The sequence below is a fragment of the Rutilus rutilus genome, assembly GCF_951802725.1.
Source record: "Rutilus rutilus genome assembly, chromosome: 7".
Taxonomy (NCBI): Eukaryota; Metazoa; Chordata; class Actinopteri; order Cypriniformes; family Leuciscidae; genus Rutilus; species Rutilus rutilus.
In genome coordinates this window covers 3,248,973-3,275,720 of record NC_140221.1, presented here as the reverse complement: position 1 = coordinate 3,275,720, position 26,748 = coordinate 3,248,973, and the positions used below count along the sequence as shown (strand labels likewise).

The 26,748-nt window shown below is 36.4% G+C and overlaps 1 protein-coding gene and 1 long non-coding RNA gene across 2 annotated transcripts in view; both read left to right on the top strand.

Annotated features, from left to right (window-relative positions):
* LOC311293410 (uncharacterized protein) overlaps positions 1-26,748 on the top strand; it is a 331,123-nt gene that overhangs the window by 208,971 nt on the left and 95,404 nt on the right. Inside the window, exons 10-11 of the mRNA XM_084413660.1 lie at positions 20,482-20,655; positions 26,370-26,543. Coding sequence (XP_084269786.1) covers positions 20,482-20,655; positions 26,370-26,543 — 348 coding nt within the window. The remainder of the gene's footprint in view (positions 1-20,481; positions 20,656-26,369; positions 26,544-26,748) is intronic.
* Positions 1,737-4,379, top strand: LOC311293412. Its single transcript, XR_014627930.1, has 3 exons — positions 1,737-2,017; positions 2,746-2,802; positions 2,908-4,379. It is a non-coding gene; the product is annotated as an uncharacterized lncRNA (long non-coding RNA).

Here is a 26,748-nt window from a genome sequence, read left to right as displayed (position 1 = left end):
AAACAACGAATGGTGTGCATTACCGCCACCTTCTGAAAAGGAGTGTGGATCTGGACTACTTACTCTCTATAAAAAAAATAAATTAAAAAAAACAATTATATTCTCCTTAGTAGACCCGTTTCTCTTAAGAAAAGGAACAGATAGCTGTAGCATGTTTCTTCAGACTGTCTCTGTAATAACCCTCTAATCCTTAAGGGTATATGTTCAGCTTCAAGACACCTAAGTAACTTCTGCCTCTCATACTGGTACTTACTACAGGATTCTATCACATGCTCTATAGTTTCTTGAGTATTGCAATCACTACACGTGCCATCAGCATGTTTTTTCATTAAAAACAAGGTGCTGTTCAAACCTGTATGGCCTAGCCTCATCCTAGAGATCACATCTTCTTCCTGAGTATTCCTATGTACGTTTCTGCACCCTCCCACATTCTTTTGAATATTGTAAAAGTGTCTACCAGTTGGTTCACTGTCCCACAACTTCTGCCACTTTCCTCTCAGTTTATCCTTAACAATACTCTTAATTTCAGCCTTACTGTATTTAATTTCCATATCAATACTAGATCGCTCTGTAGCTTTCTTAGCATACTGATCTGCCAACTCATTCCCTGTAACTCCAATGTGAGCTGGTACCCACAAAAATGTGACACTGATTCCTGACTTCTGCAGATTATTTATTAATTGAGCTATGTCTAATACACTCTAAAAAGTGCATATGGCTTGTCATTAGTTTAAAGAACTTTTTATACTTGATCTGACTCAATACATTCACTTTTCTGGCTTGTCGTTGGTCTAATGTAATTGAGTTTATTTGTTTTGAAGTAAAACAATTTGTTTGGGTGTAATTTAAAATAATTGCTTTAAATCAAATTACAATTTTAAGTCCACGTCCAAACCACGTGACTACTGACGTCATCAAGCTTCGGTCGAGAATTTTCTGTTCGGCCGCCATCTTGTTTTGCTGTATGAAGACCGTTGCGGATCCACAGTATTGGTGAGTAATCCTAAAAATAAGTTTTCATTAAGTTTTATCGCCGTTGATATACATTTGTATAATATTAAAGTAGAATTCAATTGCATTCATGCATGTGTTTGGTTGAATAAGTTTGTTTTATTTTGGTCAGAGTCATCTGATATTTCAAGTGTAGGCTACAGTTAATGTTAGCTAAGTTAACTTATAACTGTTAGTAACGATGGATAGCCATTAATAGATACTTAAGTAACGTTAGTAACGTTAGATAATGTGTGGACTTTTAATTACATTATTTATTTGGGTTTTTCCTGCATTGAGAATTACAAGGCGACCGCCTCCGTCAAATGGCGTGCCCTATCCGGCTGTCCTCAAAACTCAGACAGGCCTGTCGCGATAAATAATCAGAAATATTGTTACTCAATCATTCACAAATTCTAATATAACGATTTAAGTGGTGTAAAGCCATTTCATATCTTGTTGTGAGGGACAGAAGAAATTTTACATCGTTAAATTAAAGTTTGCGCAAACTCGTCTTCCCTCCGCTGCAGCTGTCAATCATTTGATCCATTCAGCATTCAAACAGCGCGTCGCGGTAAAACTCCTCGTCTAACAAATTGAACAATCGTGACAGCCCAAGTTCAGATACCTATTTTCCAAGCAGGATTTTACCACCTTCAACTCATTTTGATCCAGGAAAACCCCTAAAATAGTATATAATTGTTACTATCGGTAGAGATTGTAACGTTATATAATAATACATTGCATATCTACATTTCGTTTTATTGAGTGGATTGCATAAGTTTCTGACATTTGATTGATGTAGAAACATTGGTGAATGAGAAAAATAAAGTAGCAAGAGTGGTTAATACTTTAAAATGAGTCAAGCAACAGTTAAGTTGGTGTGATTAGCCTATGCTTCAAATCAAATGACAAGTTTGCATTCTGTTTAAGCCACGTGAAGTGACCACGCACGGACAAAATTCTTCTCGACCATCATCTTCTTTTGCTGCAGGATAACCTCATGGTGGACACAAAATTACATATGGTGAGTAATCTTACAAATTAAGTTAAGTTTGTTTCTATCATACATTTATAATCACATGAGGATCAGTTAACTGATTAATGCAAACGTGTTTTATCAAATAATTCAAAGTTTGAATTCAAAGTGGACATCAGAGAATTTACACTTTATCAATATATTGCACAGCACTGAATTGAGTTATTTTTAGTGTCATATGGCGTTTGAATGGTCATAGATATTTTATTTTAATTGAAAATGTCTACCTAGTCAAGTATTCACTTTAACACATTTGGTTGTGTTTCAAACATTTGCCAAAAAATCGAGTTTGTCTTTGTTGGTATGTGTGTTAATTCTTAAAGTTACAGTAGCTTCATATATACATACTACTGTATAACCTTAAAAGAATAAATATATGGTAAATACTTGATTGATCAATTACGTTGTTGACGTTTTAACACACTGCAGTAGGTTCCGATTACGTCATAAAAGTTTAAACATGCATACACACACGCAATGACCTATTACATAATACGTTACACAAAATACATTATTTTATGAAATCTGTATGACATGACATCTTTGCAACTTTGAAAATAATTATTGATAAACGTTCAAATTACACCAACTTATTTAATGTATTATTTATAAATATCTAAACTTGCAAAATTTTTGGCTCTTAGGTGCAAAAGCATATCCATGAATTTTAATATTCTTTATGAAAGTTGGTGATTGCTGTGTTTGTCTTTTTTAAGATACAGATGTTGAAAGACAACAGTTTGGAGTCATTGTAGTCCAGTCAGAAGATAACGGTAAGTAATTGGTCTCTATTTGGTAAGAGCAGTTGAATTTATGAATTAGCTCTCTGAGTAAGAATTGTTTCCTTTTTTTTTTTTTTTTGCTTGTGTGTCTTTCAGATTGGCCAGAAAGATGAAGCACAGAGAGAACTTGGACAGTTTTTGTGCTCTGTGAAAGTGATGGTCTAAGCACTCCCCTGGACATCAGCATTGTCATTGATGGTATTGAGGTTTTACATGAGTTGTCCTCAGTTGCATCTGCTTGTGCCATGATGTTTGGAATCACGTACTGAGAACTTGAGGTATCCTGAAGTACTTAAATATACCTTTGAGGCCTTTCAAAAAATTGTCATGGACATAGCGAAGATGCAAATGGATTTTAAAGGGTTAATTAATCCAAAAATGAAAATTATGTCAGTATTTACTCACCCTCAAGTTGTTCCATCCCTGTAAGACTTTCGTTCATCTTCTTGACGTGTTCACAAAAGCAACACAACGCATGCGCAAGAACTGAGAAGATGCCGCAGATGGGTCTCGATGTAGTGTTTAAAATGGTTCTAAAGTGTGCATTTACTGGATGTCCGAATCGTGAAAAACCAACGAGAAAACGTATAAGTTCCTTGCCAATGCTGCTAAATGAATGGCTTACCTTTCAGCCTTTCCCATCAAATGATCGTGAGCGTCATCTTCTCAGTTCTCGCGCATATGTCGTGGCGCTCTCGTGAACTCACTCAAGACCCAAACTCAAGAAAATGAATGGAATAAAGTCGAAAGTTTTGTTTGTTTTTTGTACACAAAAAGTATTCTCGTCGCTTGATAAACTTAAGGTTGATCCACTGTAGTCACTTGGACTATTTTAACAATGTCTTTACTAACTTGTCTTGGCCGGCAGAATGAAATTACATAGCAACCTATGAAGGAGTGAGACAGCTCTCAGATCTCATTGAAAATATTTTAATTTGGTGAACTAACCCTTTAAATGTTCCTGCATGTCATGTCTTTTAAGGAGCTTTCAATGTTGATTTGTTTCAATGTTTTTTTTTTTTTTTTTTTTCAATGAATTGATGTTACATTGGATGATTTATCAATGCCATATTAAGGGCTTTTCAATGTTTTCTGTTACATTCCTAAATTTAATGCAAGATAATCTGAAATGTCAAGTGACAATTTTACTATAGCAAATGGAATTGATGTATACATTTATTGATGGATGTTTTTTTTGTTGTTGTACAAAATTACATTGTTGACGGTTTTATTATTGAATGTATTTTTTTATTTTTTTATTAAGTCATGCACTAAAACGGTTTCAGTATTGACTTTTGTAAATCAAATGAATTCTGCATCACATGTTTTAACAAGTGGAAATTCTGGTTTCTGTGAGTTTGTTGGAAGATTGCACTAAATAAACAGTTAAATGTTTGATTCCAGAGTGTAAAAGGCTTATTTTTTCAGACAAAAATTTGGTGATATTTCATGTTTGTAATTTTGTTTTGTATTTATTTTGATATTTAATATATAAAAGTTTTAAAAATTAAGTTAATCCAAATAATAATTTTTAATTTAATGCTAATTAAACAAATCTCTTTAGTTGAAAGAGTATTTTTACTTTAAGTTGACTATGGAAATGTGATTTGAGTAAAAAAAATTTTTTAAGTTGAGATAAAGTAAACCGATTACTTGTAACAAGTTGAAGTAATTTTTTTACTTTGATCCAATGACTCATTTTTTTCAGTGTACAATATCCTGCCTTGTCTGAGACTGTACACAATGCTGAAGTTGAATCTGAGACTATAACTATATTTCTTGGACTAAGCCTATTACTCTCGCTCCATACGAGAGCCAGAAAAATAGCAGTCAGTTCTGCTGTAAAAACAGCTAAATTGTTATTTAGCCTTTTCATTACACCTATTTTTAGTTTTGGGATAACAAATGCTGCCCCCATTAGCTTGTCTTCTCTTTTTGATGCGTCTGTAAATATAATAGATCTATCCCCATATGTCTCCTGTAAATACCTTTCAACATAAGATTTATTAAATTCTTCTATTTTCTCCTTTGCCTCCAAGAGGCCAAAATCAACTGAAGGCACCTCAAGGATCCACAAAGGAACTGCAGGGTAGGAAACTGTAGGACACACAACTAGTTGATCTACCTCAACTTCCCTCGCCTTTTCTTTTATGATCCATCCAAAACTTTTAATTTTAATGTTTCCTCTTTCTTGACAGTTTGTTAAAGAATTCAGTCCTATGTGACCCTCCTGATGCCCTTTAAGATTAGCCCAGTAGACCAGAGATAGCTGATTCCGAAGGACGTCTATAGCTGCGTCCTAATGTAAAGGCTGCATCCTTCGAAGGCCGCGGACTTCAAATGATGCAGCCATGCGTTCTCCGAACGACGCACCATGTAGCCTCCATAGGATTTCCTAATTGTGCAGCCAGGTGTTCCCGATTACCGCTCCAGGCGCCAAGCAACGGGGCGAGAGTATGCTGCTATCCTGATAATTCATTTTATATAATTGAGTAAACAGCTATGGAGCCAGAATTGGCTATTGTCATTTTTATGTTTTATATTTTACTGGAGGACATATGGTACGGATGTTTCAGGCCATGTACTTTCGGCTTAGCCGAAGATTCAAATGTTCATTTATATCTTATTTTGATGTGATTTTGTAGGCTAGTGTATTTTTATTATGCACATAAACCATGGTAAATATATTTACACAGGTTTTCAACCCTATTTGAATATAAACCCCAGTTGAATATAAAAAGTCCAGTGCGAATGTTACTCCCGCTCTTCATCGGCAGCTGTCAGTCACTGTTGCTAGGCGACAAGAGCAATCCTCCGTAGGCTAGACCGGTCCGAGCGCTTCAGATGCGCCCTTTGAAATGGGACGGAGCTGAAGTTAGCAACAATTTGTTAATATTGTGACAATAGGCCTACATTTTGTTACTTTAATTTTCAAAATAACCAGTGGTGATATGTAAGTTACTACATACTTCGTTAAGGCTACTCGAAGTAATTTTCCCACACGGGACAGCAACACTACAAAATTGTTATTTTACAATATGATGCATTGTTTTACATTAAACTACACAAAAGTATATAGTTTAAATGTATCAACCTTGAAAATATTCAAAGTAAAATGCAACATATGCAGTAATATAAAAGCAGAACCATCATAAAAACCCTGACAAGTTTTTTTTCCTGCAGAATTCCTTTACTTTTACTCTTGATGCCTTAAGTACATTAGAGTATGCAAGATAGTTTTGCTTAACTAAGGTTTGAAATATATGACTAGTAGTTTTTCCCCAATGTGGTATTAGTGGTTATTAAAAGTACTTTAGTGTAATAAAGTATCTCAATATTTATTCCATGAGTCAGCCCTGCAAACCTGTTGGTAGACAACTTAGTGGATAGTGAAAATATGTAGTCAAACACTCTGGAGAGCATCCCAGATGATGTCCCACCAGCAGGAGGCCTTGCCAGAGTCTCTATTGTGGAGCCCATCCCGGTCCAGCAGCACACCAGGGTCTCCCACTCAGCTGAATAAAAGTCTACATCATTTTTTCTTATTTTATGTACTGTAAATTTAAATGTTTATGTTGATTTTGAGATGTTTAACGTATGTTGTAAATAGTTGGGGGGAAAAAGGTATAGAAGAATTTGTTTCATGCAGAAATTATGACTGTTATTACAAAAATAAACAATGTCCAGAGCAATGAATTCTCTTTTATTTACACATTTAAAGTTGCATAAAAATAAATAAATGTACAGAATTTTTTTTTCCTTTTAAAAAATATAAGTGAAAAAAAGTTAAACAAGAATATATACTGTATATATATATTTCTCAATCATTCTTTCAAGAAGAGAAAACAGCCTGTCCATTCTCTCCCTACTCTCCTGGTGATGATGCTGGTGCTGATGCTGGTGCTGGTGCTGGTGCTGGTGCTGGTGCTGGTGCTGGTGCTGGTGCTGCCCCTGGCTCTTCCTCTTCTTGGTCACACACTGCTGAACTCGGCCCTGGTCTGTCCTCAGGGATTGAGGGATTGATGCAATGAGGACAGGGGGTTGGTGTAATGCCTCTGTCCCAACACCTCATCCATGAGGACAAACCAGGGCCTAGTTTCAGCAGTAGGTTCCCACTCACACCCTCACCTGTCCCAGGACACGTACAATCCTAAGGCAGAGCAAATTAACCATGGCTTGTTAACAACAACAGCACAATACATTTCAGCAAAGATGTGATCTCAACTTTCTTACTTTGTATTTTTAAAATCATATTCATATTCAGAAATAATTTATGAATACTCAAATTTGGTTAAAACCTTTGTAGACATAGCTTGCATGACAGCACAACAAAAACACATAAAAGTGAAACCCCATTGCCTTATCTACTGCTTTTATTAGGTTTGTGGGCTTTATAGGGTGATATTTCTTATTTACACAAGTTAGACAGACTAGTGCAAATATTACAATACATTTTAATTTAATTTATTTAGTTTATTTATTTTTTTAATTGCAATTTAATAAATTGGGCTGTCTGCTCCTTGCTCCCTGAAACAATTATTAAACTAACATTAGCACAAGTTTTGCCTCAGACCACCTGACAAATGAAGCCACGCAATGGTGACGAAGGAGTTAAGATGAAGTTTATAAGAAAGAAAAACTTGTGGCTTTTAACTCAGGTTTCACTAGCTATTTGAATAAATGAAAAAGTAATACTTACATTTAAATGTGAATTTGCCGTCCGCCACCGAACTCTCGGCCGTCATTTAAAAAAATAAATAAAATGCTGTCGTCACCGGCGTGCGATGACTTATGGGGTAGAATAGTCCGCTAAGTGTCCATTTATGTATCCTTCCTTTCACGGGGAAACGAAGGGTGCATTTGGCGTCGCTTTAGCCTTCGTCGCGCAGCGATGACGCAACCGGCCTTCGAATACGGACTTCGGAGGATGCAGAATTGAATTGGGACAGCCTTCATCGAGCCGCGGTGACGCAATCGGCCTTCAAATGCGACCTCCGAAGTGTGCAGCCTTTGAATTGGGACGTCCTTCGTCGTGCCGCTGTGACGTTTAGTCGCGTCGCTGTGACGCAATCGGCCTTCAAATACGGACTTCGGAGGATGCAGCCTTCACATTGGGACACAGCTAAAATTCCGATTGGTTACTATGGAAGGCCATAGGGGCCAAAACGTGTGAAACTGTCGTTTAAACACGTAATTACGCGTTAACGCGCGATTTACGTGTTAACGCGCGATTTACGTGTTAACACGTCATTACGTGTTAACACGTAAATTGCGTGTTAACACGTAAAATATTGGACATTAGCACCACCTACTGGTTTGGTGCTCTTGCTCAAACACACAGAACCTAATTAGATTAAGCTTGGAAAAAGCAGTTTTTAATGTGAAAATACATGTTGAACAATGTCTTTTCAGAATATAGGCTATACAACTACATTTTAAATGGGCATATTTAGACAGTTAACTATAACTAATTAAGCCCTGAAAGTCATGACCGTTTTCACAATCACAATAGAAATTGTGTAAGGATAATAACACATTTCTCCAAACAGTATTTTCATGTACACTTATACTGTAGCATATTTCTAAAGCATCTTTTTATAATTTAACCTCTATGCATTATTTGTTAAAGAGCCCCTTCTGATAACACCATTAAGCCTTATGAATCTGAGATAGTGCATTGTTTTGCAGTGTTTTTCGAAGTGAATATATATATATATATATATATATATATATATATATATATATATATATTACAAAGTTATTTATATTACAACACACACACTACACTTTACACATTATATTACATTACACACACACAAACATATATCACAAAGTTATTTATATTAGAACACGCACACTACACTTTACACATTATACTACATTACACACCACACACACACACACACACACACACACACACACACACACATTCGTATGTCATAATAATAATCTAAAACAAGAGTGGCTTGAATTATTAATAATTGAAATGAGACAGAACTCCTGCCGTAAAATGGCATTTTACAATGCATATTCAAATGTGAAATCAGTGAATATAAGACCAACAATTATTAAAATATATTGTAAGAATACTACACAGAACAAGAGATTATGCTATATTCTCGCCAATATGTTGGATAGATTTGGAGATTACACTCGAGTTTCCTGCAAGTAACCCTTCCGTCACTGTCGTTGGCTTATGATGGCTGATGAGGTATGCTCAGCGTAGTGCTTGCGTCACTCTATCATGAATAATTCAAATAAAATAAAGGTGTTGTGTCACATTGACACTGCCTGTCGTAACGGTTTGTAATCATTCTCATGACTATTTATGTGGTGATGTAGCCTACACCTTCGTTGTATTGTATTTATTCATGAGATTGTAAACGAGCGCTTACCTAATGGATACGATGAGCCTACGTCACCTGGCATCTTCAGTTGGGTGCGCGCCCGTGATGCGCAGACGTGAAAACAAACAGCACAAAGCTACTTTCGGTTTTAATAAACACTGTTAAACTTATCACGGTGGGTTGTATATGTTGAAAATAGTTATTTTTTACTTTATTTAAGTTTGTCATGAGTTTGTTGCTTCGCGATTAGCGCGAAAGCCTGCCATTATATGCAATAAATCAAAATACCGTTGCAGTTGGAATGTTGTTTCAGAGTTATGAATTATCTTCGACTTCGAATTATCCCCCCATGTCTATTAACAGAGAGTTATAGCTATGTTACATTTGGCTAAGTAAATGTCGTGTCTTAACCCATTTCTCTTTTTTTTTTCTTTTCTTTTTTTCAGAGATGACATTTGGTATTTACAAGATAATTAAATAATCGATATCAATTAAAAAAATAAAATAAAATAAAGTCCTTAAAAGAAAATATGAGGATGGCACAACTAAGCAAATAAAATGATAATGACAAAATGACAAAAATTAGAAATTGGATGCAGTTATTATAAACGTCATTATAAACTGAATAACACAATAAATAAGTAAAGATAGATGACAGACAGACCCTTACGAATATAGGCTAACCCATAGTTTTACTATAGTAAAATAATAATAAACTGGTCTTCTGTGGTGGCCGACAGTGCGGTGAGGGTGAGAGTGCGCGCGCGCGACCGGGGCGGGCTCTCTCTCAAGGTGTGGATAATATTGTCAAGGCTGGATCTGGATTTTCCCTTTACCTGCAGAGATTAGGCCTATATTGTCTGTGATGTGGACAAAGTCCTCCGGCTGGACCTGACATGAAGACTTGATACTGAAGCAGAAACAATCTCTCTCTCACTGACCTGATTCTGAAGTTGCGCAACTCTTCTGAGTGACTGTAACATACTGAACAAAAACAATTTCAATTGTTCTTTTTTACTGTAGGCTATATGTCCAAATAACGAAACAAAATCATTCTGCAGCCAATTTAATGAAAACAACTGATTAATGAAAACAACTGATTTACTTTTTTTTTTACATTTATTTTATTTTTTTATAAAAATGACTATTAGAGACTAAATATAGGACACCTCGGCTTTCAGCTGATATTGCAATTAGTTGTGTTTGGAATAATTATTAATGATATAGTTATTATTTAAATTCATTGTAAATTTTCTGCTACTATTTTATATGTTATATTTGTGTTAGCATGTAACATGTGCCGATCCGCCGTGCAGGAAATCGTGTAGCATCTGTTCAGGGTATTAGGTGGCTGATGATCTAGCCTGGCTGCAGTAGCCTACTTAAATGTTACGACGAAATATCCTTCTTTTATTATTATTATTATCATCAATATTATTATTATGCTGGTATAATGCTAGCTAATACACATAGGCTAATTTATTTTGACAAGATTGATATTTCACGAAATAAAACAAACTAATTAGGCTATAATCTTTGGGCGACAGTGCAAAACCCTGAATCATCAATTAGTTAATTTTTCACATTTATTAGAAATTCAATTTCGTACATATCCTAACATAACAGATCCATTTATGAATGGACTTTGATTCCGGTGGTGGCTGCATTGTTTCCGATTTGTGTGATTCAAACAGTTCCAATAACTCTAGCGTTATTAAGTCCAAAACTCAAACTGTATTGAAAAAATATTAATGTAATATTTTACAAAATTCACAACATGTTTTTATCTACCGACATATTCTGCTTCAATCCATATTTGTTTTTATACATATAATATATATAATATAATTTATTACATCCAGATAATTGGTCGATGAAACATTGATTAAAATTAAGATACAATTAATACAAAACGAAATTAAATTTAAAGACAGGCTTTCTGCTTTCTGCTTGAGGTCTCTGTGAAAGTTTTAAAGCAGTCTTTTAGTGCCGCTTTCAGAGCGCTCACGTCCATGACGGAGAACTGTCCCATCCGTAACATTGATTTTTTTTGTGTGTGTGAAATAAATTTCTAAATAAATGCGACTCATAGTCCAGTGCGACTTATATAAATATATATATTTTTTTTCTCTTCATGACACATTTTTTTGACTGATGCGACTTATACTCCGAAGCGACTTATAGTCCGGAAAATACGGGTATATTTTATGATAGACAAAATTCCAGATGTAAATTAGTGGTGTGATCAGTTAAGTTCAGAAATTGCAGTATACAAAAGTAAATTTTTGCTGCATGTTTGTGTTGGATGTTATTCTTTGGGGTAGAGGGGTTAAACTTATAACAAAAACCCTTAATTGAAAAACTTTATGAAAAACATGTATTCGAGCATATGGGACGCTCAAGGGTTCAGGATTAATGCAGTTGAGATGGTGGTGTGTGTTTCCGGTAAGAGAAACACGAGAGGGAATCCCAGTTGAACTTATTTATTCAAAGGAGTTTGTATATGTTAATTCACAAATGTGTGGTCTGCAATAAACAGAATATAAACAAAGAAAACAGTTGTATAAGTATATCAGTAAATTATACAAACATGCAGTTAAGCATATCAGTAAATGATACAAACATTCAGTTATTAAGTAATAGGCCTATATAAATTAACATACTTGGGTAAACCGCGTGCGGCGTGATTATATTATTAACATAATAAAGTAAACAATGACATGCAGATTGCACGATCGCAACGTTGTATATGCTCAATATTACAGTAGCAAACATAAAATGTCATTAAATTCAACATTTTCAAACAATATTGAACACACCGGTTGATCTGAAACTAGGTAGAGAATATAATATAATATAATTACAATCATTTTCGAGCTCAAAGTCTGATATGACAACGGTTTGGTTTCACTTTGTGACGCAGTTTAAAATGCGTTAATTTTACGAGCAAATCTCAACATTCAGAACAATATCAATAACAAAGGCGAAATACGAAAACTCACCCCTATTCATTACGCACTGAGAAAAAAACATATACGTGGTTGGATAACAGACCACGTCGGTCTGATTTGTAACTTAGCTGCCGATTTTGCATGTCCACACCTGGCTGATCGCTGTATAATACCAAACACTCAGTCTGGCAGTACTGAGTGTAGTCCGGCAGTACTGTGTAGTCCGGCAGTACTGAGTCCGGCAGTACTAACCAACAGTAGGGCTTTCTCACAACATGCATTTTCATTAATACAAGGAATGCAAAAAGTGCTGCACGGGGTGTTACCTCTTTGTGCTCTTTGGGTGTAGGGATGGTTCCATTTAGAAAAACAATATGAACTATTAATTATTAAAAATATAAAAACATGTATTTCATAAGTGTATTTGTGTGTCTATAGCTGAATATGTTATAAAATCAAAGAGAATAGCTCTGATGATATACATTTAGGCTACTTTTAATAAATGCATTAATAGACTGCAGTGCTTCATTGTGCAGTGAATACTGAACTGTTTCATCAACAGAAGGGTGTTTTTTGTATGTTGTGTTAATTGATTTTAAAGCAACTATTCATTTAAAGAAGTTTGATTGAGGAAAAACTAAATATCAGTAAGTGGTGTATTAACCCCCCTCCCACTTTCTGATTCACACAGTTGCATGCTTTTTATTGTGTTAGGATATGTATTGTTTTAAATGTTGTGTGTTGTTCATTTTTAAAGACATTGTTCAAAATTTATTTTAGATTTAATCCTGCAATTTACAGGATTTGTTTGTTATTTGTGCTTAGATAGCCATACCAGCCAGTAAAGTTCCATGGTTTCCAATGTGCCAGCATGCAATTTACGCGTTAACACGCAATTTACGCGTTAACACGCAATTTACGTGTTAACACGTCATTTACGTGTTAACACGTAATGACGTGTTAACACGTAAATTGCGCGTTAACGCGTAATTACGTGTTTACACGACAGTTTCACACGTTTTGGCCCTTTTGGCCTTCCATAGGTTGCTGGCGTTTGCCGCTGCTTGCCGCTGAACCGCGTCATAGCTCATTACCATAAAGTTGAGCTTCTTTCAGCTTTCTGATTGACGCTCAAAACGCCCAAAACGCGACGCCGATGGATTTGACGCTCTTTGCAGCCTTTTATATACTGTCTATGCTTGCAGCTGAGAGAAGCCAGCTTCCATTGAAAATGAATGACTTCCGGTAACTTTGGAAGCTCAAGTCGGCGGCGGTGTGAACGTACATTTATGAGCGCGCACTCGACACGTGATGTCACACAAACCTCAGTTTACATTCTGCCAGGTTGTTGCGCGGGCTTTGCAACAATTTAAATTTTGTGAGATGTAAGCGAAGTTTATATATATAAAGTTTATATTAATTTAAAATTATCATTTATATTGCCTGTATGGGAACCAGTTGTGAATTTTTATATACAGTGGGTACGGAAAGTATTCATACCCCCGGTAAATATGATCAAAAATGGCTGTAAAAAATAAATCTTTCATTCAAAAAATTTGATCTTTCGTTCAAAAAATTGGCAAAATTCTAACCTTTCATTGAAGTAAAAGAATTCAAATTGGGGGGGAAATCACATTATGAAATAAATTTTTTTCTCCAAAACACATTGGCCACAATTATTCATACCCTTTTAGTAAATACCTTTTTGCAATCTCCTTTTGCCAAGATAACAGCTCTGAGTCTTCTTCTGTAATGCCTGATGAGTTTAGAGAACATCTGACAAGAGATCAGCGATCATTCCTTCATACGGAATCTCTCCAGATCCTTCAGATTCCCAGATCCATGTTGGTGCTTCTTCTCTTCAGTTCACTCCACTCATCAGGTCAGGGAACTGGGACGGTCATGGCAGAAGCTTAATTTTGTGCTCCCTAACACATTTTTGTGTTGATTTTGATGTTTGTTTTGGATCGTTGTCCTGATGGAAGATACAACCACGGCCCATTATACGATTTCTAGCAGAAGCCGCCCGGTTTGGATTTTTTTTATCCGTTGATATTTGATAGAATCCACGATGCCATGTATCTGAATAAGAAGTCCAGGACCCCCAGCAGAAAAATATGCCCACAACATTAAAGATCCAATGGTATATTAAATTGTACACATGGGGTACTTTTTATCCTTGTGTGCACCAAACACATCTAGCGTGTTTGCTGCCAAAAAGCTCTTTTTTTTTGTTTCATCTGACCACAGAACCCTGTGCCGTCTGAAGATCCAGTCGTGTCTGACCACTGAATATGCTGGAGTTTGTTTCTGGAGGAGCGAGGAGCATTTTTCTTGAAACCCTCCCAAACAACATGTGGGGATGTAGGGGTTGTTTGATTTTTTTTTTTTATAGGCTTTCTGACCCCAAGACTCAACTAATCTCTGCAATTCTCCATCTTTGATCCTTGAAGAGTCTTTGGCCACTCAAACTTTCCTCCTCACCGTGCATTAAAGGGCACCTATTATGCAAAATTCACTTTTACATGGTGTTTGAACATGGCAGTGTGTGAACAAAACCACCCTAGAATGATAAAAATCCACCCAGTGTTTTTTTTACAATCTCAATAAATCATAAGCACTGTCTCAGAATGAGCTGTTCTCAGATTCAGTGCAATGTGACGTAGAATTGAGTAGGCCCCTCCCACGACTGTTGAGTGACACTTCAGTTTGAGCCTAGACCCGCCCTGAGTGAGCTGGACACAGAGTCCGCCATAGTTCGACGCTGGAGCAGCTGTAGACAAGAATGTCTCCTAAGCGATTGAGGTGTGTTGTTGATGGATGTAAGAATGAACATAGCAGTCTTCATTTACTCCCGTTGTTACTCGAGGATGGATCTGTACTGTTTGTGATCCAGCTTACAGTCTCCAGAGCGACAGGACTAACGTTACTGACCACGGCAGAAATGAAAGTGAGAGCGCGCTCTTTATGACAGCTCTTCGAGTCATTTTACGGATATAAGGTTTACCAGTTTATTTAGCACCCACTGAAAAGGTGTGTATATATTTGTTTACTGTTAGTTGTAACGAGTGTTTTGTGTACTTCGCTGTGTATGTTGTTGATAATGAAAGGGAGAGAGAGCGAGAGTTTATGGATAAGACTTTAATGCGCACTTCTTATACTATGTTTATTCAGCTCTTATAGAGATTCTCTGGAGTAAAACTAATGCTCATCTCTTGTGTGATGTACAATAAACTTCACTGAACTCGTCAGTATATTTTGGTCATCATTCGGAAGGGTTTTGCTACAGCAGGCTTGTAGTAGTGGATAAAAGCAGATGACAAATAAGTTATAACCATAATTAAACTAAACTATACCTGTTCTATGTCCATACAGCATATATTCTCTGGCTCTGTGGGCATTATTGTCCGACTATTGTTGAAATGAACACCGCAAATGAGAGTTTCTGTTGAGATTGTCCTGAGCGCGAGCTCGTGAGGCTCCGCCCCCTGTGCCGTGCAGCAGCAGTTAATTTGCATTTAAAGGGCACACACTAAAACAGCGCGTTTATCTGAGCCCCAAAAAATTACAATTTAAACATGCTGTAAAAAATGATCTGTTGGGTATTTTGAGCTAAAACTTCACATACATACTCTGGGGACATCAGAGACTTATTTTACATCCTGTGAAAAGAGTCATCATAGGTGCCCTTTAAGATAATATAGACACACGTCCTCTTCCTGGCAGATTTGTAACATTTCTACTTGATTATAACTTCTTAATTATTGCCCTGATGGTCAAAATGGGTATTTTCAATTATTTAGCTATTTTCTTACAGCCACTTTCTATTTTGTGACGCTCAACAATCTTTTGCTGCAAATCAGAACTGTATTATTTGGTTTTACACATTGTGATGGATGATTAAGGGAATTTGGCCTTTGTGTTTCCTCATATTTAAAATCCTGTGAAACAAGAAGTCATGGCTGGACAATTTCATGTTCCTAGTCCCCCTGGTGTGCTGAAAAAGGTAAATATTAATGGGAATATACTTCAGAGATATTTTATTCATAAAACATTCTAGGGGTATGAATAATTGTGGCCAACGTGTTTTGGAGAAAAACATTTATTTCATAATGTGATTTCCCCTCCAATTTGAATTCTTTTACTTCAATGAAAGGTTAGATTGTAGCCAATTTTTTGAATGAAAGATTTATTTTTTACAGCCATTTTTGATCATATTTACCGGGGGTATGAATACTTTCCGTACCCACTGTATGTATATATATATATATATATATATATATATATATATATTTTTATTGGAGAAAATGCTAATATAAAAATTACTCTGGTCTCTCACTAAGAACTCATTTTAAATCCTTCCATCCACGTGTTTTAATTAATTTATTTTATTTAACTTTTAAACACCCAGTGTTTGCATAGCTTAAAAATGAGAATGCAGATTCATGATTTTCATCTGCAGAACAAGATGGGGGAAAAAATATAAAACATTATCATATGATATTTTAATATGCCTAAAACATAAATACAATATGCATATACAAACTTCAAAAAATCGGTCTTCTTCATTTACAGTAGCACTACTGCTTTTGCGTAAACAGTAAAGTACTGTAAATTCCATATACAGTAAGTTACTGTAAATTTCATAAAAAATACCCATAATGCAGTGCATATTACAGTAGTTAACCGTAAATAATATAAGTGGTATTTTACTGGGCTTTTTTGCGGTAAGTAACTGTAAAACTGTGTTGTCTGTTGCCTGGCTGCCAGTTTCTCTGTAGCTGGTTAAGTGCTCTTTGAGTGAAGTAAACAAAGCAATAATAAAATTAAAAGCAATAGCTGATCATTCTCCATAACGCGATCGCTATTCACATCTCATATCATCAGTAAACCGCCGCGTTACCAAGGCAACGACTGACACGTTTGTATTACATTCCAAAGAGCGGCTGCTGTCAAACCCACAGTGGAGAATGAAGCCGTAACCGCACCAGCTGACCCGGATCGGCACGGAATGGAACGGTTACGCAATGAGAACCGTTCGGCCCGACAGTGCAAAAGCGGCTAATGTCGTAAATACGAGTGGGAAGGTCTGGATTTTCTATAAACCCTTATCTTATCTTTTTGCCACATATAACAACAATAATTATCTATAAGGATAGCAATTATTATTCAACAAGAGACAATAAAGAACTAAATGAAAGTTTGAAAGTTTATTAAATTAACTAAAATTATACATTTATAACTATAGAAATAATTACATACTGCATTCAGTGCAACACCATTATTTGATCAGATCTTTGAAAATAAGCCGTCGTGCTAAATCGTGTTTAACCCTCTGAGGTCTGAGCTGTTTTCTGGGCCCTGGAGGTGTTCTGACATGCTCTGACATTTGTGGTTATTTCTGTTACTTGTGACATTTTCATGGCTAAAGTCTGATTACACTTTATTCAGCACAAACTCTGCTACAATAATATATCAGCAGCATGTGTGTAAAAGTTTGTAGTTTTGAGATAATGACATTTATGCGTGGTTTGTGAAAATACAAAAAAAAATTCTCACTGAAATAAGGTCATGAAACCCATACTGATTATTTCTTCACAAGACTTTTGAAAATTGTATGGCGTAGCCTAGAATATTTGCTCCAAAACTATGTGAAAATCACCCTGACTGCTCATTCAGAGAAGACAATATATTGATTTGAAATTTTTACGACGTGTTTTGTGTGAAAAAGCAATATGCGAAGGGGCGGATCATCTCATTAATATGTAAGGCTTTTTACACCTGAGAAAGACAAAGACACACCCTAATGGCCCTATTAGGAGCTTATCAGGGCCCATCATTCTGACCAACCTTCCACAAAGAATGAGGAGATTTAAAAAAGAATGGCTTTTAGATTGTTTGGATTTATTTACAACACAACATGATCCAAAGAAAGAGACCTTTGTGCCATTCCTAAAAACATTGTACATACCTTTCATTTCCAAGGTGTTTGATTTTCACTTTACCATGTTCATGTACAGAGACATGTACTGTGAATGTTGAAGTCAGCAGGACTCAGTGGCATCTGGGTCCTGAAAAAAAAAAAAAGTGAACACACTGATATCAAGAGAAAGGCCTGCACGATTTTGGGAATACATTTTAGATTTTTCTGGTTAAAATTGCTTTTTAAAATTCACAGAATACACACACACACACAAATGTTTCCAACAATATATTATATAATGAACACCACGTTTGTTGTGCCTTGTAGGCATAGGCTATGCGCAGTGCTGCATAAAATAATAACAATATAGCAGCCTATATAAATCTTCCAAAAGATTTCAGTAACTAAGCTAGAGAAAAATATATTGATTATCATGTTACTTCAAATGTTTCCATTCGTTATGATGATATGAAATGAGATAATAGTAAAAACATGAAGCCGTTTGGAGCGTTTTGCTTTTCCAAAATATGATACATTCAAACGCGATCGCGATCCAAAATATGATACATTCAAACGCGATCGCGATCCAAAATGTGATACATTCAAACGCGATCGTGCTCAAATATAAAACATTATGGTTACCATACATATCTACGTTTGACCAGATATCCACAGACACAGTAACAGTAAACACGGATCTAAATATGATAATAGTCACCATATATCTAGCAACAGTTCAACTGCAATGTGAAATTTATGCAACAATAACAAACTAATATGTAAGAATTTCTTACCTTACATCTTTCTTGTCTTCAAATCGCGTTCTTCTTCTTCTGAGGTAAATCCAATGTAAGCTCACGGCGCGTCTTTCAAACTCGACGAAAAGCAGAGACTTGTGAAGTGTTTTGGTGTTTTGTTTTTGAGGTAATGAGCGCGTTTGCGTTCCATGTGGAGATTTGCATGTGAATCTCTTTTGCGCGTGTGGGCGTGGTCAAATTAAAAAATAATTAGGAAGCGTTTGAGAAGCTGGACATCTTGTTGGTTTTATACAAATTACTTAAACAGAGAATATTTGTTTTCAGTTTGAATCCGATCATTTAAAAGTACACACTTAAATGTTTATAAAGGTATATGGCTCATAAATGTGTGACAAGTATTCGCTGAGTTTTGTTTCAGTTTATAGACGTGCTCAAGAAAAAAAAGTTCACCGCGACGGAGAGGCAGAACGCACACCCTGTTTATTTTCTTTATTTTTCAAAAGCACAATGTTTTGATTTGATTGTAAGTGGACACATACAAAAGTAGAAATATCACAGATTCTTTTTTTATATTTCTTTTTTTCTGTATGACCATAAATGACGGAGTAATTTAAGTTTAAAGTGCTACAATGTGAAGAAAATCCAACAAAACGCGGGGGCGCGTTTGCCGACCTCAGAGGGTTAATAGACAGCATGACCAGACCATTTAGTCTTTCCTGAGACAGTGTTCACTAAAACATTGACAGGATCACTGAATCAGTGATTTGAACTCGGTAAACCAAATCAGTTCTGAATGAATCATCTAGACTGGTTTATTAACGGGTTTCTCCTATTCACTGCAATGAACCGACTCAAATGATTCATTCACGAATCGCACATCATTACAAATGTACACCTATGACTAGAACGAAATCGTGAATTTTGATCGATTCCTCACAGAAATTGGCTCAGAGGCTTCAGAAGCCTAAATATATACATCACTGGACTAGTTTTATTGTCGCTTGGTGATTTTCCGTTTCCGCACTGTGTCGTTTCTGAATAACCCGTGAACGAACACACACACTTGGCACACACTATAATGAATACCCGTTCTTTATAGTGTGATTCCTAAAAGATTATTTTACGAAGTAAATGCCAAAATCATCCAGGAAATTATGGAGTTCTGCTGGACCCTTACAATCGTCCCAATCCTCCCCTGCTAACACACACACACACACACACACACATAATGTTCCTTAAAATGCTTACAAATACATTAAGCACATACACACACACACACGCTCCTTAAAATGTTTACAAATACATTAAGCACACACACACACACACACACACACACACACATAATGTTCCTTAAAATGCTTACAAATACATTAAGCACACACACACACACACACACACACACACATTCACACGTTCCTTAAAATGTTTACAAATACATTAAGCATTAAAGCACATTCACACTCACACACACGTTGGGTTTCCATGTTTTATGGGGATTTTCTGTAGAAATAATGATTTTTATACTGTACAAACTGTATATTGAATCCCCTAATCCTAACTGTTTTAATTTAACAACTTGTTTCTAATGAATACTTGTATATATTTCATATTGACAGCGTTATGTTATTTATTTTTTAAGTGTCATGTTTATCTCTGGATATAGGCTTAATGTGTGTCATTGTTCTCTACAGGTTGATGGAGTGTGGTGTCACAGATGAAGGTTGTCCTGCTCTGGCTTCAGCTCTGAGATCAAACCCCTCACACCTGAGAACATTGGGTCTGTCTGAGAATAAACTAGGAGACTCAGGAGTGAAGCTGTTCTCTGCTGTACTGGCGAATCCTCACTGTAAACTGGAGAGACTGTGGTAAGATCATCTCTACCATAAAGACTCGGAGTGAATAAGGATTAATATGTACAGTAGATAGTGTTTACAATATATCTTTGGTGTAAGCCCCATCCGGTGGTTCAGAGACAGACTCCAGCTTGAGCCGTCAGATCCTGCCGGCGGTCGAAGGCAGCGGTGAGGAGTCTCCCTGAAGAGGAACATTTACATCTTACTATATTATTAAAACTAACAGTTAAATAAACCGGACGAACTACAAACCAGACAGCAGATGCAGGATACAGTGAAGAGGGTTTTTTAAATTACAAATGTTTGCTGTAAATCAACTTGCCTTGTAATGCTTGTGCAAACAGACCCTTGTAAAAGCTTGAGCATTGCCTCAAAATGTGTGTGTGCAGCTGAAAAGAGGGAAGTGGTGTGTGTTTCACCTGAACCAGGGCTGTCACCATATCAGATTTATCACTACATGATTATCATGGCCAAAATAACACACAATAACAATATATCACCATATCTATGGAAATCTTGAAATAATAATAATGCTATCAGTCAAATTCATCTTTACTTTGTTTATTTTGTGTTATTTTTGAAAAAGAAGAATCACTTCATCACATACAAAAGGAACAATTACACTTAATGCGACCGGTTTGAAATAATGGCAACACTTTATCACAAGTATACAGTAACACAGCGCTTATAAATCATGTTCAAACTATTAGTTTATAGTTAATGAATAGTATATAATAGTATATAAGCTGTAGTTAATATATTAAGAGACTATATAGAAATAGCAAATTCTTGATTCACTGTCACTGTAATTAACCAAGTGTTATTGTTTAATTAGCTCTTATGTAAAGAGTTAGATAATGCTTTGTTAACAACATATTAACCATAAATAGTTCTCACTCTAGATTAGGTCACGGAGAATCAGAACATGTCATTAAGTGCTTTAATATAGCCTTTATTGGACATTAATTACATTAATATTAAGAGTTCCTTAAAATGTTTACAAATACATTAAGCACACTCACACACACACACACACACACACACACACAAACTCTCTCTCACAGTCACACACACACACACACACACACTAGGGCTGGATACGATATGTACTGCAATTTTTAAGAATTGCGTTTCTACAATATTGCGATTCGATATTGCAATGGATTTCTTCTTTTTTTTTTACACCAGACTATGGGTAAAAGTTAAATCATACTCTTATACAGACTGTACATGATGTATAAGATGAGTCATATTTACAAATTCAATACATCACATCTTTCTGAGTTTTATTTCAGTAGCATCATACAGTTCTACATTCTCTTGATTAAATAATTCAATTACAAATACATGTTTTAACAGTCAGTTGTCGCCACTTAGTGGCGGAATAATGTAATCGATAAATGCGTTATTTTAGCCGCCAAGTTTTTATCAAAGGCTGATTTACTCTATTTTGATCGCTATCGTAGACATCAATGTTTATATTTGAACTTTAAACTTTTATCCCAGTACTTCTATGATAATTTGAACTATTGTATCACAGAAATGATGATACTATTATGAGGTTTTAAAGACCTTCTGTGAAGCTTTTTCATGACAACTCTCTCTGGGTCAGCGGCAGCACCAACACTGATTTGAATGTTGCGATATGATTTTGTCAAAGGTTTAATAGACAAATTGAAAGATTGTGTGGGTGTTTGAATGGAGATCACAGTATTTTAAAGATGAATCGTGCAGCTCTACTGTCTTATCTCTCTCTCAGCATATGAGCAGCACGAGGGCTTTTCAGTGCTTTTGTGACTTTTGCTTTTTATTCGACCCGGTTTGTCCCACCCTTCATTAGCACACACACTCGAAATGTGGATGACAGCCGACTTTATTTTCCTGCACACAGAGCAGTGAAAGAGAGAAGATGGTAAATCGTAAAGTTGTATAAAGCTCCACCCACAGCAGTTCTCTTTAGCTCTGCTGCTCTCAATATCACAGTAAACATTACTCAATTCACATTATAGTGTACTTAACAAAACAGTAAACAAAAATAAAATAAATCTGAAGTGTAATAATCTCTCCAGGAAAAATACAGACTTTGTAAACAATTCAATACTGTCTTTTCATTCTTAAACTTTGGTTTGTGATCGTATAAAACTGATTACACAGCTTACATCATCCATTTTATGTTACTCTTAAATGTATGAAATTAAAGGAAATAACATCTAGTATTTTTAGTAAAACCATGAATTAAGTACTTTATAAAACACAGTTCGTACCAAATATTTCTTAACAATACAGAAAATACAACTACATGAACAGAGTAAATTCTTAAACACTATATGATAAAAACATTTACCTGCACACAGAGCAGTGAAAGAGAGAAGATGGTAAATCGTAAAGTTGTATAAAGCTCCACCTATTCAAAATACATTTCACCTCGTTAGAAAGCACACGGAAAATGACGCAGTTAGAAAGATCGTTGAGTGCATCCAAACGGATATAAAACGATCAAAATACTCATAAATATAAACAGAAAACACTCTCTACAAAGCAATCAGTGTCTATTGTGAGCAATCCTTTTATAAAGTGTCAAACATTTGAGATGAAATTACATATTTTTAACTTTTAGTGTGGAGCTACCACAGAGACGACTCACCCACAGCAGTTCTCTTTAGCTCTGCTGCAGATCGTTCAAACACAGTGGGCTACAGCGCCACCAGCGCAGCCAATAGTAAGCACAATCCCATTATTGCAGGATTTACTTAAAGAACCCACAACCTATAATATTTATCTCGTTACACTTTCAGTCTCACGTCTCTTCCACGCATCCACTTGAAAGGGATATTACGTCACTCAACACTCATATGGTGCGTTCATGTCATCTCGTAAAGATTGTATTTACGAGTTGAACGCACATGAACGCCTCCACAATAGTCGCTTTTCCTCCGTCGGGCCGAACGGTTCTTATAATGGTAATGAATCCTCAGCCGAACCGTGCTGGTAGAATCCGTGAAGTAAAGTCGCCAGGATTGGTCACTTGTCTGTTGCCTGGCTGCCAGTTTCTCTGTAGCTGGTTAAGCGCTCTTTGAGTGAAGTAAACAAAGCAATAATAAAATTAAAAGCAATAGCTGATCATTCTCCATAACGCGATCGCTATTCACATCTCATATCATCAGTAAACCGCCGCGTTACCAAGGCTACGACTGACGCGTTTGCATTACATTCCAAAGAGCGGCTGCTGTCAAACCCACAGTGGAGAATGAAGCCGTAACCGCACCAGCTGACCCGGATCGGCACGGAATGGAACGGTTACGCAATGAGAACCGTTCGGCCCGACAGTGCAAAAGCGGCTAAATGTCGTAAATACGAGTGGGAAGCTTTTGCCACATATAACAACAATCGTTATCTATAAGGATAGCAATTATTATTCAATAAGAGACAATAAAGAACTAAATGAAAGTTTATTAAATTAACTAAAATTATACATTTATAACTATACAAATAATTACATACTGCATTCAGTACAACACCATTATTTGATCAGATCTTTGAAAATAAGCTGTCGTGCTAAATCGTGTTTAATAGACAGCATGACCAGACCATTTAGTCTTTCCTGAGACAGTGTTCACTAAAACATTAGGCTTGTTTGAGATGAGCAAAATCTGCGCAGAACCGATCACCGGTGATCAGCGCGAGATGCATGACGGTTAGAAATGTGTCCGAGTGTGGTCCGCCTTGCTCTGATGTCATGCTGACGTATGTCAAAAATCTCTCGCGAGCGCTAGGCGGAGGTGTCGGATTCTGCAGTCGAGCGCAGTTGCTCTCCACCGACTGCGCTGATCAAAAGCATGATGGGAAACGACTTGCTGACGACACAGCTTAATGCTCATTGGTTTAAACAACTGTGATGTATTGTTCTCTTTTAAAATGTTTGATTTTAAAACTCTAATATCATGTTTTATGTGTATATTGTAATGACCTGGCAGTCAGCGCTAGCAGCTGGGTGCATTATGGGTACTTGTTTGTTGGGGGTTGATTTATGCGTTATTTAAGCAAGATGGTTGTGTTTTTGTGTTAGTAAAGTTATGTGTGTTTATGTTTGAGTTAGTTTGAGTGTTCTTGGTTCATTTACTGCTTTATGTAAAAATGTGGTTCTCACCGTCGTGGTAAGAGATGTGTAAGATGGGGTTTTGCCTGTGCAGTTCTTATTCTGTTGTTCTGAATAATAGAGAGAGTAAGATAACAGTACTGCCTTCTGCTGGTTTGTGCTACTGATGCTCCACTTGCTGAGACACTCATGGTCGAGCGGTATATGGGACATGAGTGCTCTAGCTCGCGCTAGTAATTAGCCTAATAAAAGTTAATAGCGTAGTTTAAGCTACAGTCAGCTCCCACGCTTAATAACTGCAGTTATTACAATATGTTATGTGTGAATATTCCCAAACTATCTGACAGTGCGATCTCTTTGGGTTATGCAATTTAATTTTTATAAAAAAAAAAACAAAAAAAAAAACACATATGTCTGTATTAAAGAAAAAATTATTGATAAACATGTATTTGGAATGGAATTAAATAACAAGTACTTTGGGTGTCTTGTTCATTTTATTTATTTTCATATAAAAGCAACAGAACTCGAATTACATCCAGTTTATTAGCAGCACTGTGCACGAGCGTGAATCCCGCGATATCCATCTTTGATCTCACAGGTGTCTGATCCACTGCGAGAAGAGATAACTGTCTGGCTTGCCTGCGCTTTTTTCACTCCTCCCCTCACTGCAGCCGCCTACTCTCGGCTACATTTCAGGCGAGGCAAGGCGCATCTCAAACAAGCCTATTGACAGGATCATTGAATCAGTGATTTGAACTCGGTAAACCAAATCAGTTCTGTTCATGAATGAATCATCTAGACTGGTTTATTAACGGGTTTCTCCTATACACTGCAATGAACCGACTCAAATGATTCATTCACGAATCGCACATCATTACAAATGTATACCTATGACTAGAACGAAATCGTGAATTTTGATCGATTCCTCACAGAAATTGGCTCAGAGGCTTCAGAAGCCTAAATATATACATCACTGGACTAGTTTTATTGTCGCTTGGTGATTTTCCGTTTCCGCACTGTGTCGTTTCTGAATAACCCGTGAACGAACACACACACTTGGCACACACTATAATGAATACCCGTTCTTTATAGTGTGCTTCCTAAAAGATTATTTTACTAAGTAAATACCAAAATCATCCAGGAAATCATGGAGTTCTGCTGGACCCTTACAATCGTCCCAATCCTCCCCTGCTAACACACACACACACACACACACACACACACACACACACACACACACACACACACACACAAATGTTCCTCAAAATGCTTACAAATACATTAAGCACACACACACACACACACACACACACACACACACACACACACACACACACACACACACACACGTTCCTTAAAATGTTTACAAATACATTAAGCATTAAAGCACATTCACACTCACACACACCGTTGGGTTTCCATGTTTTATGGGGATTTTCCGTAGAAATAATGATTTTTATACTGTACAAACTGTATATTGAATCCCCTAATCCTAACGGTTTTAATTTAACAACTTGTTTCTAATGAATACTTGTATATATTTCATATTGACAGCATTATGTTATTTATTTTTTTAAGTGTCATGTTTATCTCTGGATATAGGCTTAATGTGTGTCACTGTTCTCTACAGGTTGAGGGATTGTGGTGTCACAGATGAAGGTTGTCCTGCTCTGGCTTCAGCTCTGAGATCAAACCCCTCACACCTGAGAACATTGGGTCTGTCTGAGAATAAACTAGGAGACTCAGGAGTGAAGCTGTTCTCTGCTGTACTGGCGAATCCTCACTGTAAACTGGAGAGACTGTGGTAAGATCATCTCTACCATAAAGACTCAGAGTGAATAAGGATTAATATGTACAGTAGATAGTGTATACAATATATCTTTGGTGTAAGCCCCATCCAGTGGTTCAGCGACAGATTCCAGCTTGAGCCGTCAGATCCTGCCGGCGGTCGAAGGCAGCGGTGAGGAGTCTCCCTGAAGAGGAACATTTACATCTTACTATATTATTAA